The following is an 18,569-nucleotide window of genomic DNA, read 5'->3' on the forward strand; positions in this document are numbered from 1 at the left end:
CCCTAGCGGTGGTTCTACAGCCTAGACTTTTGAGTGTCCTTGGAGAAATACATTAACTTCCCTGCATCTCAGTTTCTTCATCTTTAAAAACAAAAGGACAAGTGATATGCAAGTTTTATACATGGCAAATGTTCCATGGTTAAACAATTCTACAGCAGTAAAATCATGATATAAGTCAGAACTATAGCTGATAGATTAGTTAAATAATTAGACCCAGAATGCTAATAAGAATGGATTGGTATTAAGCAAACAACTGCTGTTACTTAAATTCAGAGGCAGATGCATGGGTTGCAAACTATAGGCCACAGTTTGTTGCTACAAACCCTGCTTTCTTGTGGGCCACATTCCTGGCTGAGACAGTCTGGCATTCAAAGTGCTCCAGGAGTCTGGAATGGCTTCTCCTACCATTCCAATTTCAACTACTAACCTTCCCGAGCCTATAGACAAATCAGTTTACTGGTTAACTTCTAAACACTTGTATTTCCTCAATTCCACCTGCCAGAAATGCTTTTTCTTTCTCCCCTTTGCCCAAGCAAAGACTAACACAGATTGAATCTGATCTTATTTTGTTAGAACAGTCCCAGAATTCCCCATGCAAAAAAAATTTCTCCTTATACTGAAATTATAGGTATCATCTATACAATTAATTTAATAAGCATATAATGCTTGTGGTATCTACAGTAAACATTACCGAGCTTCTCACTTCTCTATGCTTGTCTCCTAACTAAACTGAAAACTGTCTTTTTCTTTTGTTTCTCCCACAGTACTTTGTAGACAGCAGGATTTTAATCACAATTAATTCTACAACATAATAGAGCATAAGCAAAATTCGCAACTGTCTACCGAAATCCAAGAAGCCAAGTTAGCAAAGAAAATAATGGTTTGATCAACGAGTTGACCTGGCATGAACACTGTTAAGTCTTTACATTAATAAGAATGGCTTAAGGCCGTGCAAGGTGGCTCATGCCTGTAATCCCAGCAATTCGGGAGGTCGTGAAAGGTGGATCACCTGAGGTCAGGAGTTTGAGACCAGCATGGCCAACATGGTGAAACTCCGTGTCTACTAAAAATATAAAAATTAGCTGGGCGTGGTGTCTGTAGTCCCAGCTACTCCGGAGACTGAGACAGGAGAATCACTTGAACCAAGGAGGCAGAGGTTGAAGTAAGCCAAGATCGCTCCATGGCACTCCAGCCTGGGCAACAGAGTGAGACTCTGTCTCAAAAAAAAAAAAAAAAAAAAAAAAAAAAGCCTGTTGCTAGGTGACCCCAGCCTATGGCTGCGGGAGTTTTATCCTCCCCAGCGAGTGGTGCGAGGTTAGGACTCAGCTCACAAGCTTGGATCCCCTCAGCACCTGCGAGGGCTTCTCCTGGCTACCGCTTTCGTTCTGGTCAATGTCATGGGTGGCAGCCCTCTTCAAGGCTTGCACGAGGGCGCCCGGCATCTGCACTCAAGCCCGCCCTGCTGCTTCTGGGGCTGACCCTGTGGCTGTGGTGCTGCGGGGTCACGCTGGCTAGGCCGGGTCCTCAGCTCAGGAGAATCGGGCTGACCCCATATCTGGCAGGGGTGTGGCTGAGGAAGTGGGCGGCAGGGAAACTAGCGCCTGCCGGGTGGTAGTCCCAGCATGGCTTCCTGCAGCCATCTTGTGGCTTACTTCCGGTTTTGTTGCTTTGGCCACAGAGGAGAAATGCGCAGTAGGAACTCTGTAGGAGGCTGCTTGTCTGACACGGTTTCTGTCTTGAATAGTTGTTGAGTGAAAGGTAAAGTGTTTTTTTTTTTGAGACGGAGTTTCGCTGTTGTTACCCAGACTGGAGTGCAATGGCGCGACCTCGGCTCACCGCAACCTCTGCCTTCTGGGTTCAAGCAATTCTCCTGCCTCAGCCTCCGGAGTAGCTGGGACTACGGGTGCGCACCACCATGCCCAGCTAATCTTTGTATTTTTAGTAGAGACGGGGTTTCACCTTGTTGACCAGGATGGTCTCGATCTCTTGACTTTTTGATCTACCCGCCTCGGCCTAAGGTAAACTGTTTTGATTAAATATATATGTGTGTGTGTATATATACCTATATGTTCCCATAAGTGAAAAGACTTAAATATTATTTTTTGGGGGGTTAAATGTATCTTGCATTTAAAAAAAAAAGATATCCTCAGCCAGTCATGCTGGCACACGCTGTAATCCCAGCATTTTGGGAGGCCAAGGCTGTCGGATCATGAGGTCAGGAGGTCAAGAGCAGCCTGGCCAACATGGTAAAACCTCGTCTCTACAAAAATATAAAAATTAGTTGGGCATGATGGCGGATGCCTGTAATCCCAGCTACTCTGGAGGCCGAGGCGGGAGAATCGCTTGAACCCGGGAGTCAGAGGTTTCACTGCAGAACTCGAATTCAGTGAGCTGAGGTGCCACAGCACTCCAGCCTGGGCGACAGAGTGAGGCTCTGTCTCGATTAAAAAAAAAAAGAAGCTTAGCATACTGGTGATGGGGGCAGGGGGTTCTATCAATTCTACCTGTTTACACGAAGGGCTGTGGAGAAAAATAATAAAAGAAACCTTCTAAAGAGAACTCCTTCTATCCAAAGATGGAAGAAATAAGAGAGCATTATAAGCTATTTTTTTTTTCTGAGACAGAGTTTAGCTCTTACTGCCCATTGCCCACGCTGGAGTGCAATGGCGTGATCTTGGCTCTTTGCAACCTCTGCCTCCCAGGTTCAAGTGATTCTCGTGCCTCAGCCTCCCAAGTAGCTGGGATTACAGGCATGCACCACCACGCCTGACTAATTTTGTACTTTTAGTAGAGATGGGGTTTCACCATGTTGATCAGGCTGGTCTGGAACTCCCAACCTTAGGTGATCCACCCACCTGTGCCTCCCAAAGTGCTGGGATTACAGGCATGAGCCACTGCACCTGGCCATAAGCTATCGTTATAGTAAGAAAGGGACGTCCCAAATCATATATGCAGTATTTACTATACCAGTTCAAATACTCGATATTGAATTAAATATTCAAGAACTGAATAATCAATTCTCAACTATACATGTTTAATGTATAAAAGGAAAAGAAAAGGAAACACAAAGAAATAGGTAAAGAACTATGCTGGAGGACTGAAGTTAGATCTCCTATTCCAGGTATGTTAGGCTAAAATAAGTACTCACCTTGGAACTGAATCTACAGAGGATGAAGATGGGACCTTGGAAACTTGACAGTTTGCTGCGGCAGCCAGCTTTAAGGCAGATGATGGAACAGCACTTAAAGTCCTAGGTATATGTCGTGCATTTATTGGGGCAATAGAGTTTACAGTGGCAACTGATGAAGGTACAGTTAATCGAATGTTGTTCCCAATCAGAACCTGAGTTGTTGCAGAATTGGCAGCAGTTACTTGATGACTCAGTGCACTGTGGGAACTTGAAGTCTGTGTCATATTTGAAGGCTGTAACAAAGCTGAACCTGCCGTTGATGGACTTGTATGTACAAGTGCTGTTGGTGTAGTACTACTGAGGTGTAAGCCCTTGTATACTCCTAGAGAGAAAAAGAAAGAAACATCTAAACCACATGCAAGTTTGCTGTTTATATTATAGATATATATTATAAATAGAACCCAAATAATTTAAATGTCTTTATTCTTACCTGAGGCTGGAAGGACGCCATTCACCCCGATTCCAAGCACCACATCATCCTTCATCTTGAACCCCATCAGTTGTTCTGATGTCACCAAAGCAGAAGCAGCAAACTGAGCACTAGCAGAATCCAAAGTCTTAGAAACAAAACCCTAAAAAGAAAATATAAAAGAAATCTAATCAGTATCACTTAGCATCAAATCATTATCAAAGCTACACAGGTATACCAAAATAAGCTTGAATATAATAAATAAAAACGGCAAACCACTGAAATCTCTTTCTTTTTTAGTACCTTAAGATGCAACAGTAATTATCTCTTTTGATAGTCATGTATTTGAAAAATGAAAAGTAATCTAAGTTATAAATTTAGCTTCATATGTGACAATATATACCATGTAAAAGTCAATTACCAAAATAAGCCTTCTATAATGTGGAAACAGAAAACCTCCAACACAAAATGTTGGACAAGAAATATGCTAGTAAACATTTCAGGCCAGGCGCGGTGGCTCATGCCTGTAATCGAAGCACTCTGGGAGGCTGAGGTGGGTGGATCACGAGGTTAGGAGATTGAGACCATCCTGACCAACAAGGTAAAGCCCTGTCTGTACTAAAAATACAAAAATTAGCCAGGCGTGGTGGTGCATGCCTGTAGTCCCAGCTACTCGGGAGGCTGAGGCAAGAGAATCACTTGAATCCAGGAGGTGGAGGTTGCAGTGAGCTGATACCTCGCCACTGCACTCCAGCCTGGTGCGGGAGCAAGACTCCATATCAAAAGAAAAAACAAAACAAAAACAAAAACATTTCAGTGATTTGCAAATATATATAATGAATAAATGAATATGCAAACTTCCTTCACCTAACTTATACACACACAGATATGTATACACACACATGAAAGGCACCTTTGGGATAAGATAACTATCCCTTTAGAAATGGAAGTAACAAAATATCACATAATTTAACCTAGAAATTGATAGACCTCTCAACTTTTTAAAAATGAATTTTTCCTGCAAGATGCATAGAGGCTCAAACCTCAGCCTTTATGCCCCACATGTGTTTAAATGACAAACATTTATTATGCTTTCAGTTTAAAAGTTATCTCTTTCAACAGTAAGAGAAGTTATTTTTGCATAATTTAAAAAGTCTTAGTAATAATTAACATGCCCAAGAGAATGAACTGGGTGGGGTTATATTCAGGAGATACATTAACAGACTACAGGTCAGATGGGAAGACAGTATCTTCATCTCATTTAACTAAGTGCTTTAGTTTTACTTTTTAAAATAGGGAGCAGAGGCAACAGCTTCCATACTCACCTGTAGTGTTCTTTCTAAACCCTGTACATTCAGGCGAAAGCCACTTTTCTGCTGGTTAGATGCAAGGTTCTATGACAACAGTTGGTAATTAGAGATGAACTCTGGTGGGAAACAATGAGGGATAATCATAAGACAGACAAATCCCTCACCTGTGATGTGTTGGTGGAGGAATTACTATTTGCTTGCTGTTGCTGAATTTGTGCAAGCTGCTGTTTCTGCATGAGTGCCAGCTGCTGTTGATGTTGCTGGTATTGTTCGGCTGTAAATGCTGAACATAAAATAAAGAAACACTTTATAAAAATGCCCGGATATCATATATGTCTTACAATACTAAAATGAAAATTCTGCATTAAAAGAAATTTGTGCAAAATTGAAGCATCTGACAAAGGTTCATGATCCTGCTAAAGATCACTTCCAAATGAAAATTTCAGCATTTTTGCTACCACATTTAACAAGAGTGGCTTGAATTTAAAGAAAAAAAGTTAAACTTCCTGAATTAAACATAGGAAAGAGAACTGCTCACTTCCCATGTTTCAACACCACTATTGTTTTAAGCTATGACACTTGTTCTAGACAGTGTAGAAAGGTAATAGCCTTTAAAATCCATAGATTTGGAATTCAACTTTGCACTGAGCTTGAGAGGAAATCTGATAATTACCATTTGGTTTCTATTTAATCCATAGCTTCCCAATGCATTCAGGTGATCCCTAATAGCTCTGTGTATAAATACTAATTGTTCTACATAGTTTCTAATTATAGTCATTAAAAAAATTTTCCTCTATATGAAAAATCACACTTGTTGGTTGATTTACTGCCCCCTTTTTTTTCTTTTTTTTAAAGAACTCATCCTTTAAGTTTAACAGGAAGAAAAGAGGCTCCAATGTTAAGGTTAATTACTTTTCCCCACCCAATTAACCCACCTGGAAAAAATCCAGTCAATAAGAACGGAGTTGTTTATGCTGATTTACTGTACAGAATGATGTCTGAGGAAAGACACTGTGTTATGCTACTTATGTTTGTCTATGGAGAGCTCAGTTCTAAAAAAAACAAACAAAAAAATGTTCATTTATTACCCCCCAAAAAATGTGTGCAGTTTTTAAAAAGGAAACCTTTTTCTCTTTTTTGCCAAAAAAAAAAAAGCACATACAATCACAATACCTCTGACTTTAAAGGCTTCTTTAAGAAGCCTGTGATATTTGTTTGAGTAAGGATTATTTTAAAACAAAAAAAGGTTTATCATGCATCCCTGGTTACCAGGGAATCTATAAATCATGCACATTTCCTCAATATAAAGTTTAGTGTTTTCAAAATACTGTCACCTAATTTGTTGCTGTTTAACTATAGCTTGATAATTTAGTTAGAATATCATTTCAAGTTATATAATTTTCACTTATATAACTCATGAAGAATCTTTCTTTATCCTCCAGGATAGAGTTTCTGGTTGGTACACCTAGAAAATGTTTAGGTACAAATTCTGCCATAGTTTGAATGGATCAGAAAATTGTGAAATAGCAATATTCAAGAAAACTTCTTAAATTATTAGGATCTACACAGGCTCTTGTACTTGAGTGGAACTAAGTTCTTGGGCTACAAGGGAAAAAAGTGACTTCTTGTTGGAAAAATTCTACTATTGGTTTTCTTATTTTCTGTGTGTGTCAAAATCTGTTTAGTTGATACCTGTCCTTTGACAAACTCCATTTCCTACTATGTTCATAATTCACAAATCTGCAATCTATAGAAAATATTTTTAATGACAACAGAATGCTCCCTAAATATGGATATAAAATAACTGCCAACATGATCATTTCCATACAAACAGAAATGTGTTGTATCAAAACTCGAAGAAAATCTAAAAAAAAAGTCAGTGCTGCCCTAAAACAATTTCATAGTTAATATTTCTCCTTATGTTTAAAAAAATCCACAAAAAGCAAATATTTAAATGTAAGGATTCACTAGATATTTTTGCCAATATGTTTTTGAGATTTACAGTTTAATTTCCTAACTTTTAGTGTGTTGCCTAAACCTTGACTTTTCTAGTAGGAAATGCTCAGTAAATTTAAAAGCAAACAAATCACTTTTGGAAGGTCATCACATATATAGGAAAACAATAATTTAGCATTCACTGAGTGCCTATGTATGAAAGTCCATATATAAGAAAGTATTCTTTTGTATAACTTTGCTGATGTTTGCGTGGGTTTAATTAAAACTTTATCAATAACTAATTAGAAATCACTATGAATAAACTCCAAATATTTTTGCCTTACTTAACATCTTAATTCTGGGTCTTTGAAGGTCTTGTGAATTTCATTTTTTTTTTTTGAGATGGAGTCTCACTCTCGTTGCCCAGGCTGGAGTAGATCACAGCTCACTGCAACCTTTGCCTTCCTAGGTTCAAGTTATTCTCCTGCCTTAGCCTCCCAAGTAGCTGGGATTATAGGCACCTGTCATCACACCTGGCTAATTTTTTTTTTGCATTTTTAGTGAGAAGGGGTTTCAGCATGTTGGCCAGGCTGGTCCTGACCTTGTGATCTGCCTGCCTCAGCCTCCCAAAGTACTGGGATTACAGGCGTGAGCCACCATGCTCAGCCAAGTTTTCTGTTTCTTCTGAGAAATAAAATTCAATTCCTAAAGAAGGCAGGGTGAATGAGTAAAAAAACTTGGACAAAGGTAGTAAATATGGGCAAATGAAATCTGAACTGGGTTCATATTATTTATCGAGAAAAGTCCCCAGGTCTTTATCGTGAGACGACCGCAGGTCATGATACCATTATAACTTGAAAGTTTAACCAAATGCTAAATGGAAATAAGACAAAAATGGCCATCCTTACCCTCCCTAAATGTCTATGAATGATCGAGATATCAAGGAAGAAAATTTTTAGGTTGTATGTCTACCACCTGATACAGTATAGTAATTCACACAAGTTTGTAATTCACACAAAGGTGGGCAAGATGGTTGTTGTTGACAGATGACCAAATCTAGAGTCAGAAACCTTTCACAAAACCAAAAAATTTTGAGGTCAGGAAGGATCCCTGGAGGTTGTAGGATATATTCCTACAACCTCATCTAGAGATGAAGAAACTTCTGAGGTCACACAGATGTAGTAGTGGAAGGAAAAGAGAACTCCAAAGCAATGGGATTTTAAATTGAAAAAGAAATAGACAAAAATTCTGTCTTAGATTTAGTATTTGCAAGAAATCTAACTTCTGATGTACCAACAGTGTGAATCGAGTGCTTAAAATGCCTGTATACATGACAAACAATGGTCTATGTGGGGAGGAGAGTCATGTATGGGACAGGATTAAAATCTCCAAATATTTAATCAGGAATGGGAATAGGAAAGGAAGCACAACAGGACTTCAACTGCACGAAGGCCATTATGATGCTGGAGCAAGGGCAAACTCACTTGGTATGCTTCCATGAGCAAAACAGGGATTTGCAGGTTTAAATTTAAGAAGGCAGTTTTTGGTTCAATAATACATAGACAAACTTTCTAACCAAGATCCTCAAATAACTTGATCTAGACAGTTATTGAATTTGTCTTCACTAGAAATACTTAGGCAGAAGTAGAAACCACCTTTGTTTCGGTAGCTTCTAAGTAACCAATTCTCTGAGGCAGAAATTCTTTTGAGACAGGGTCTCTTTCTGCTGCCTAAGCTGGAGTGCGGTGCTGTGATCTCAGTTCACTGCAGCCTCGACCTCCTGGGTTCAACTGATTCTCTCACTTCTGCCTCCCAATCACTTCTAGCTGGGACTACAGAGGAGTGTCACCATGCCTGGCTAATTTTTGTATTTTTTGTAGAGACGAGGGTTTCACCACATTTCTCAGGCTGGTCTTGAACTCCTTGGATTTAAGGGATCCACCTGCTTTGGCCTCCCAAAGTGCTGGGATTACAGGCATGAGACACTGTGCCCGGACTAAGACTCTCCGAGTCCACCTGTACTATAGGGAAGCCATGGCACAGTGCACCAGCAGCTGGAACAGCCTACACTTCAGACTGAGATGATCAAAGGAGTGTGGCTGAGGGGAAAGTGATGGGCACTAAAGAAACATTTGGCCATGAAAGATGGAATTTAGATTACCAAAATGCATTTTTTTTTTTTTGAGACAGAGTCTTGCTGTGTCACCCAGGCCTCCTAGTTTCAACTGATTCTCCTGTCTCAGCTTCTCAAGTAGCTGGATGACAAGTGCCTGCCACCATGTCCGACTAATTTTTGAATTTTTAGTAAGAGAAGGGGTTTCACCATGTTGGCCAGGCTGGTCTTGAACTCCTGACCTCAAGTGATCCACCTGCCTCGGTTTCCCAAAGTGTTGGGATTACAGACACAAACCACAGCACCTGGCACTCAAATATATACTTTGTTTCTAATAACAAAACCAAAAGTAACCTCAAATGCCTTATTTAAAAAAACCCTGAAATAGAATTTTATTTTAGTACACAGGCTGAACACGATTTCAATATAAAACAAAAGGCAACTTTAAAGAAATACGAAGTAAAATTATTCTTCAGGTAGTTATTAAAGTATGATTTCCTAGTTAGTGAGACTGAGTTGACAAGATTCATGAGCCTTTATCAGCCATCTAGAAATCTAATTTGAACACCAAAGTGTGTTGTAATTCAATTGTTGGCAAACTATGACCAGACCTGACTTCATCTGGCTGTGAATGACTGAACATGAGATTTGTAGTTAAATATTCCTCTTAGTGTGAATATTCTTGCCCTTTATTATATGACTGTAGAACTAGTAATGTATTTTACTACAGGTGCTACTCCAGACTCTGTTACAGATATTATGTGATAATACACTTTCTATAGTAAAAAAATTCTGAATTTTGAAACACATTTGAATTAAGTCAAGGTCATAAAATCTTACAAAATATTCCTTGCTCAAAGCTAGAGTTCCTTTTCTACAATAAGATTAAAATTTTATGTTACAAACTAAATTACACTAAGTTACAGATATTAAGACTTGGAACATACTCTAACCACTTATCTCCTATTCGTTTATGCAAATAAACCAAATCTTTACTGCAGATATGAGAGCTTAGGAAAATGAATTAGAATGCTGGCAAAATTTTATTGGAAATTAGGAATTCACCTCTTGAATACAAACTTGTAGCTTAAAAATCACTTTCTGTTTCTAGTCTTTCTGAATTATATAAGGACTCTTACATGAGCGTCCTTAAGAATGATAAAAAAGGTATTAATTCTGCTATTTGATATCACCAAACTCAACACATATGCAAATGAATACTGAGTCACTGAACACTCAACTTTCCAAGATGCTTTTGTGAATTAAAAAAAAATTAGAAAACTGCATTTGGAAACTGTCCAAATCACCTATTAACTGAAGGTTATTAAAAATATACTACTTATCCTTAAGTACTAAAACCTCACCCCCAAAATTCCACATACACATACGATCTTTCCCAGTTCCTTACCACTGTGTCATCCTGCTGCATGGCATCCAGAGCACCAAGCACTCAACACACCTAACTCACGAGGCTTCCTAATTCTGGACTGTGCTCAGGCTACACATTTGGTTACACAAATATGCAAAATAGTTAACAGTGGGAAGGAAAGTTAAAAAGATTCTGAGTAGTTGAAACAGACTATAAAAGTTAGTGTTAAAGGTCAGGTACTTTACTAAATTAGACTTCTATTATCTTCATTTAGAATTTCCTATTGAATTTAAAAATGAGCGTAGGCCAGGTGTGGTGGCTTCCGCCTGTAATCCCAGCACTTTGGGAGGCTAAGGCAGGCAGATCACTTGAGGTCAGGAGTTCTAGACCAGCCTGGCCAACAGGGTGAAACCCTGTCTCTACCAGTAATATAGAAATTAGCTGGGCATGGTGGTGCGTACTTATAATCCTAGCTACTTGGGAGGCTGACACACAAGAATTGCCTGAAGCCAGGAGGCAGAGGTTGCAGAGATCATACCACAGCACTCCAGCCTGGGAGACAGAGTGAAACTGTGTCTCAAAAAAAAAGAAAAAGAGAGTAAATAGGTAATTATTTAGAAAAGGGAAAATCAGCCCAGAGGGCATCACTATGTTACAGTGTAAGTATAAATAACAATGACTGAATAATCAGAAATGGCATTATAACTCACATATTTGGCTTAAGTAGCAGGAAAGCTTATCAGCTGACTCAGATTTCATAAAATAGTTAAAATTCCAAACTCATAAACAGATTTAGCATCTCTAATATTAGAGATGTTCCAAGCTCCAAAACTTTTTCTCCATCAACCTGATACTACAAGTGGAAAATTCTACACCTGGCCTCATGTGATGGGCCATAGTCAAAATGCAGTCAATAGTTTGTTTCATGCATACATTTTTTGTTTTCTGAGAGAGAGTATTGTTCTGTTGGAGTACAGTGGTGTGATCTTGGCTCACAGTAACCTGTCTCCTGGGTTCAAGTGATTCTCCTGCCTCAGCCTCCTGAGAAGCTGGACTTACAGGCGCCCACCACCATGCCAAGCTAATTTTTGTATTTTTATACAAAATATAAAAAATGGGGTTTTGCCAGTTTGGCCACACGGGTCTTGAACTTCTGACCTCAAGCTACCTGCCCATCTTGGCCTCCCAAACTGCTGGGATTACAGGCATAAGCCACTGTGCCCAGCCTGAATACAATTATTTAAAAAATACTATATAAAATTACCTTTAGGCTATGCGTGTAAGGTACATATGAAAAACAAATAAATTTCATGTTTTGACATGAGTCTCATCGCTAATGTATCTAATTATGTATATGTAAATATTACCAAATCTGAAAAAAATCCAAAATCAGAAACACTCCAGTCCCAAGCATTTCATTTAAGGAATATTCAACCTGTATCATGAAAATTAAGCCTTAAAAATTCCTTTAGAGGGTGCCCTGATGGAGATTACTCTTTTTTTCTTTTTTTTTTGAGATGGAGTCTCCCTCTTTCGCACAGGCTGGACTGCAGTGGCACAATCTCGCCTCACTGCAACTTCCGTTTCCCAGGTTCAAGTGATTCTCCTGCCTCAGCCTCCCCAGTAACTGGGATTGCAGGTGTACACCACCATGCCAGGCTAATTTTTGTATTTTTAGTAGAGATGGGGTTTTGCCATGTTGGCTGAGCTGGTCTTGATCCTAACTTCAGGTGATCTGCCCGCCTTGACCTCCCAAAGTGCTAGATTTTAGGCATGACCCATCTGTGCCTGGTCTGACTCTTCTCTTTTAATAAGACCAATACTGCCAGTTTTTCCGCTGGCATCAAGACTACATCAGAGTTTCTTTGGTTAAGTGCCAAAGGAAATAGTCTGGTTTGCATTTGGGGGCCATGTTGTATGAAAATTAAAACTTATCTTTAAAATTACAATTACTAATGAGTGAGTTAAGATGCTTAACCTGTGGAGAAGGTGGCAATGCAGGTACTGATGCTGTAGGAGGAGCAACACATTCAACTTTGCCTACTCCAGACTCACCCTGGAGAATATATTCCTTGAGTAAATTGTATTTCAAAATCTGTCTAACACTTGAGCTGATTAATTTTTTTTCTTTTTTTTGAGACGGAGTCTTGTTGTGTTGCTCAGGCTGGAGTGCAATGGCGCAATCTCGGCCTCCTGGGTTCAAGCGATTCTCCCTGCCTCAGCCTCTGAGTAGCGGGGATTACTGGTGCCCACCACCACAACCAGTTAATTTTTATATTTTTAGTAGAGATAGGGTTTTGCTATGTTGACAAGGCTGCGGCTTGAATTGCTGACACTGCGCTCAGCCTAAATATTCTTTTTTTGTCTTCAGGGGCCTGGAGTTGCATTAAGTCAAGTACACTTATACAGTTGAATTCTAATAGACTTTATAGAGTACGCAGAGAAAAGCTTTAGGTCTCTGGAATATTCACAAATATAAATGAACAGTGTAACCCTATGGTAGTCTGTAGGTATTTATCCTCTTAATTATTAGAAGATCTAGCAAAATTTAAGGAGAAATTGAAAATAATTAAGACAAAAGGAAAACAAAATAGATAAACCAATTTTAAACAAAGTAATATCAAGGCTGGGTGCAATGGCTCACCCCAGTAATCCTAGCACTTTGGGAAGCCAAGGCAGGAGGATCACTTGAGGCCAGGAGTTCGAGACTAGCCAGGGAAACATAGAGAGACCCTGTCTCTTACAAAAAATTAGCCAGTCATGGTGGCCCATCCCTACAGTCCTAGCTACCCAGGAGGAAGGAGGCTGAGGAGGGAGGATCGGTTGAGCCTGCGAAGTTGAGGCTGCAGTGAGCCATGACTGTGCCACTGGACTCCAGTCTGAGTGGCAGCAAGATCCTGTCTCCAATAAATAAATAAATAGATAGATAGACAGTTATATTGCATAATGAGGGAAAGAAATGATAAGAAGAAAAATTACAAGGTTACTAATGATTTCTTTTTAGCTAAGCTTCTGGTAATGTTAATGCTCATCTTTTAATGTTCTTTGGCAAACACAAAGTAGGTTTTACAACTGTTATTAATATGCCTACGTAAAGTAGTACAGCAAAACAATTTTAATTAAAAAAAAAAAAAAAAACACAAGGTCAGGAGTACGAGACCAGCCTGGCTGACACAGTGAAACCCTGTCTGTACTAAAAATACAAAAATTAGCCGGGCATGGTGGGGGGCACCTATAATCCCAGCTACTCAAGAGGTTGAGGCAGGAGAATCACTTGAACCTGGGAGGCGGAGGCTGCAGTGACCCAAGATCCTGCCAATGCACTCCAGCCTCAAAAAAAAAAAAAAAATCCTTAAGTCTTTAGGATAGTTATATACCTCAACTTCTCTACACTAATTTTGGACTGCATGGCGGGGGGGGTGCCCCAACCCTCATGTTGTTTGCGAGTAAACTGTACTTTTTTTTTTTTAACCACCAAGTAAATTAGTTTATGGAACATTTTCTGGAGGTCTTTAAGAATCAGAGCAAATGTTCATACTTATGAGGCAGTTTAACTATAATCCTACTGAGTGATTAGGCAAACAATAAATATCTTTATAGTCCTTCTAAAATCTACATTTAAATTATCTTTAAAAAAATCTGTAGTAACATAATTTAATGGTGAATTTCTACAAACCATATGCTTCAAATAACACAGACTTATGCTTTAAAACAGACAGCTAAGATTATAGGAATATTTTAAATAAACATTTATTTTAGACACATTTCATATAAAAGCCATAATAAATATATTATCTGAAAACATTTCAAAATATTAACCCTTTAAATGTTCTTCTCTGAAAAGTTAGTTTCTCTTTTATAAATTATTCTGAATTCTTGTGTCAGGATATAAGGTTTTGTATAGATATATATTCACTTGCTGGTCTCTATATTAAAGCAGACTAACAACTAGAGAAATATCTGAGCATAAAACAGTTAACAATTTATGGCCCATTTTCTTTTCATACCATGAAAAAATATGATGAATCTTGTGGTTCATGGACTATATCCAGAAAAAAAAAGTCACACATTAAATAGAAATCAACCATCTCTGTATGCGGGTATGTTTAAATGAAGACACATACATACAAACTCCTATAGCAACAGGATTCAAATAAATACTTAGACCAAGGTTTTTTTTTTTTTTTTTTTAAATTGTTTGAAAGAAAAGGACTTTTAGCAATAAATGGAACAGACCACATAAACAAATGGCAAAGGTTGAATCTGGCATTTCTATAGAAATGTACATCATAACAGTAAACATACCAAAGTGTGCTGAACCACTGCTACTTTTACTTTGCGTAGAGGTACTGCATGTCTGGGTCCCAGGTTGTGCTGTTCCTGTTCGGTTTATACTCCTATATAATTTTCTACAGGAGAGTTCATCATTGTCACTGTCATGTAGGGATGGTGTCCGAGGCCTAAAATGCCGCCATCTACATGATTTGATATTGACTAGTATTTGACTGAGGTCTTTAGAGAAAGATTTGTCCGAGGTATTTGTTTCTGAGGTATTGGAAAACTGATTGACTGGAGAATGTTGTGGTGAGGAAAGCATTTCCAAATCCAGATGGTGAAACACATTGTCATAGTCTGAATGAGCTCTGTCCAGTAAGACCCTATTAAAAAGTCAGGCAAGAAACATTTATTTAAAATAGATATTCAAAGATTATATATGACAGTGTTTTCTTTTTCCCCCCAACTACCAAAGGCCAACTCATACCGAATATTTAAAAGCTTTAAAGTTGATTATTTTAGTATTTGGTTCTTAAAGGTTACAATCTCAATTTCTAATAAAAGTTCTTTTAACAAATTGTTTTTCAACCAAGGATTTTCACTTCCATTACAAAACACCAAAATGAATGCTTTATAAAATGTCACTAACAAATTTATTCTATATTTAAACAAAAACTTCATTAATTTTTTTTTTGAGACGGAGTTTCACTCTTGTTACCCAGGCTGGAGTGCAATGGCGTGATCTTGGCTCACTGCAACCTCCGCCTCCTGGGTTCAGGCAATTCTTCTGCCTCAGCCTCCTGAGTAGCTGGGATTACAGGCGAGTGCCACCATGCCCAGCTAATTTTTAGTAGAGACGGGGTTTCATGATGTTGACCAGGATGGTCTCGATCTCTTGACCTTGTGATCCACCCGCCTCGGCCTCCCAAAGTGCTGGGATTACAGGCGTGAGCCACCGTGCCCGGCCCAAAAACTTTATTCTTTTGGTGGAGGGTGGGGAGGAAGGGAGAAGAAAGAAGAAAAGCAATAAAAAACATAGTATTTTATACCACTAATATTTTTTACAGACAAAATATTTGAGATCCACTGTTCTAGAGGATACATTCCTGTCATTTATTTATTAATTTTTTGAGATGGAGTTTCACTGAGTCACCCAGACTGGAGTGCAGTGGTGCAATCTCAGCTCACTGCAACCTCCACCCCAGGGTTCAAGCAATTCTCCCTGCTGAGCAGCTGGGATTACAGGAGGCTGCCACCATGCCAAGCTAATTTTTGTGTTTTTAGTGGAGATGGGGTTTCCCCATGTTGGCCAAGCTGGTCTCAAACTCCTGACCTCAAGTGATCTGCCTGCCTTGGCCTCCCAAAGTGCTGGGACTACAGGCGTGAGCCACCACGCTGGGCCTCTTATGTTATTTATGTTAACATAAGAGGCCCAGCATGGTGGATCACGAGGTCAAGAGATCGAGACCATCCTGGTCAACATGGTGAAACCCCGTCTCTACTAAAAATACAAAAATTAGCTGGGCATGGTAGCGCACGCCTGTAGTCCCAGCTACTCAGGAGGCTGAGGTAGGAGAATTGCTTGAACCCAAGAGATGGAGGTTGCAGTGAGCCGTGATTGTGCCATTGCACTCCAGCCTGGGTAACAAGAGTGGAACTCCATCTCAAAAAAAAAAACAAAACCAAAAAACATTATAAATGGCTCTAACTCAAAATAATAACATTGATTAATGTTAGTAATAGAATAAAATATAGCCAACATAGAGATTTTTCACTGCTCCTGATATCCAACATAGTGATGGAAAAAAAGGGCCTAAATAAAATGTATTTTAGTGCCTAGATAATTCTTAACCAATGTTTAAATGATTTAAAAAATCCTCTGCAATTAAGAAATAAAGATTAAAAAAACCTATGTATAAGCTATTAGTTTATCGTAAATACACCCTTGGGTTTCTTCCTGAAAAAGTGCCTTGACACCATCATCTGCTTTCCCTTAAATTTTCCCACACATTATACATTAACGTCTCTCCATTCCTTGAGTTTATGTGTTTTGCTATTTATTTCATGTCCCCATACAAACAGCTTTTTGCATAAAGGCATTCAGGGTATGAAAGAAGGAATTCTATAAGGTTTAAACAAAGGAAGAACAATTAGATCCTGACAAACTATGATGTCAAGATCAGGTTATGCATGGATCCTTTTCATTGTCAAGTTAAACCCATTATACTAGTTAGTGTAAACAACTTTTGTGCAGTTTCTTTAACTTAATACACTGTGTGCAATCAGGATTTACATTTATCTTCATCTGTTGCCTTTTCTCACAATTCTATCCCTTGATAATTTATCTGAGGTTTTCCACCTTGGGGAGAAAAGCAGGTCCATTAGGGACCCATTAGAGTTATGTCAAAAGCTATAGATGTGTAAGAACCAGGTAGCATAGCAGCAAAAATATTTTAGTCAACAAATCAGTTAAGAATAGCAAATAGGAACTAATGAGCTGTTCAGAAGGATTAATTGACTTTACAAGTTAGATTTGATCACGCTAATGCCTAAAATATCCCTCTGCTAGGAATACGGAAATATCTTACCTTCCACCGCGCCCAACCCGTCTTCGTGCAAATCCAATACACCTTTGGGGTACGGTGAGAGTAGTTAAGCAGTATCTATATCGCACATCTCCTAATCCTCCATCTTTAGGACTAGTCCAAGGCCAATTGCCAGTTTGGTCTAAGTGAGGCTTAAAAAAAAAAAAATCCAAATTATTTTGTCAGTTAAAGGTAAACAGTTTGTTATTTACAAAGACAGTCTGAAACTTACAGCATAGTACTGACAGCCTGTTTTCCTACGGAAAGCAAAAGGACCATCAGGATCATTGTCTTCCTCAGCTTCCGAAGAGCCAGACAAAACCTTTAAATGAAATAAAGAAAGTGGGTCAGATATGTGACTTCCTCCCTCCCTCCCTCAACATTCACAGAGAATCCTATTTGTACCTGGGAGAGAGGTTCTTCGTCTGAGCTGGGAAAGTCATACTGATTCAGATCTTTAGCGTTGAAGACCGGCAGTGCAGCAGGACTCGTCTGTTGGGGAGTAGCAGCGGCAGACGATGGTAAGACTTTGGGCTTCTTTTCATATTTCCGTTTCGGTCGGATAAGATCGGCTTTATCTTGCTGCAACAAAGACATGAATTAATTATATACCAGAAACCATGTTCAACGAACTTGCAGTTTTGGGGGAAGTTTAAAAAAGAAGTTTATTGCTATAATGAGGGCATTCATATTCATAAGAGACACAAGACTCTCTATATGGCCATCTTATATTGTAAAGTCTTGAGAAGTTGGCCTCCCTGAAAGTATAAATTTGTCCTACAATCTAAACATAATCCCACAAACAATTTTGTTTCAATTAAAGTAAAAGGAGAGAACAGAAGTTCTCCAACTTCTAAAGTCTTACAGCTGCAATTAGCATATTTACTGATGGCTTCTCTCATTTTCTTAATTTTCTATGAAAATTCTAGAAGAGAAATTTTTTTTAAAAAGGGATTGTCTAGTCCTTATTCTCAAGAAATAATAAATATGGGACAAAGAATAATGAAAATGTCTTTGTAAACACACAAAGCAAACTACAGGTAACTGTTAGCATAGTAGAAAACAAAGCCATAATGCTGAGTGAGGGGTTATATAAATAAAGAGTAGCAAGGATTTGCTGGCTGAACAATGAAAGCTTTCTGAAATGATGAGTTTTGAATAGTTTTAGAGGATAAAGATATGAAATCATTAAATACGGGAAATGCAGGATAAAATATACGGGCAAGAGTAACTGAGCTGATGGAACACAGCATGTTAGAAACATGTATTGCAGATGATGGCAAAAATTGGGAGAAGTATGAATTTGATATATAGGCAATAGGTAAGGAAAACTAGTGGCAAAAACTATTTGTTGGAAAGGAAAAGATCATGGCAAGCACCACA

General features: G+C 38.7%; 1 protein-coding gene across 6 annotated transcripts in view; it reads right to left on the bottom strand.

Moving 5' to 3' along the window:
* Positions 1-18,569, bottom strand: part of EPC1 (enhancer of polycomb 1) — a 109,342-nt gene that overhangs the window by 1,809 nt on the left and 88,964 nt on the right. For 3 of the 6 annotated variants that reach the window (XM_009000151.5, XM_035307135.3, XM_035307138.3), the window contains 8 exons: positions 17,592-17,768; positions 17,419-17,508; positions 17,190-17,338; positions 14,632-14,984; positions 5,074-5,192; positions 4,925-4,993; positions 3,621-3,762; positions 3,149-3,512 (listed from right to left, as the gene is read on the bottom strand). In XM_009000151.5, coding sequence (XP_008998399.2) covers positions 3,149-3,512; positions 3,621-3,762; positions 4,925-4,993; positions 5,074-5,192; positions 14,632-14,984; positions 17,190-17,338; positions 17,419-17,508; positions 17,592-17,768 — 1,463 coding nt within the window. The remainder of the gene's footprint in view (positions 1-3,148; positions 3,513-3,620; positions 3,763-4,924; positions 4,994-5,073; positions 5,193-14,631; positions 14,985-17,189; positions 17,339-17,418; positions 17,509-17,591; positions 17,769-18,569) is intronic. The other 3 variants (XM_002750150.6, XM_035307136.3, XM_078329850.1) reach the window with 1 other exon arrangement.

Source organism: Callithrix jacchus, chromosome 7 (assembly GCF_049354715.1).
Source record: "Callithrix jacchus isolate 240 chromosome 7, calJac240_pri, whole genome shotgun sequence".
NCBI lineage: Eukaryota > Metazoa > Chordata > Mammalia > Primates > Cebidae > Callithrix > Callithrix jacchus.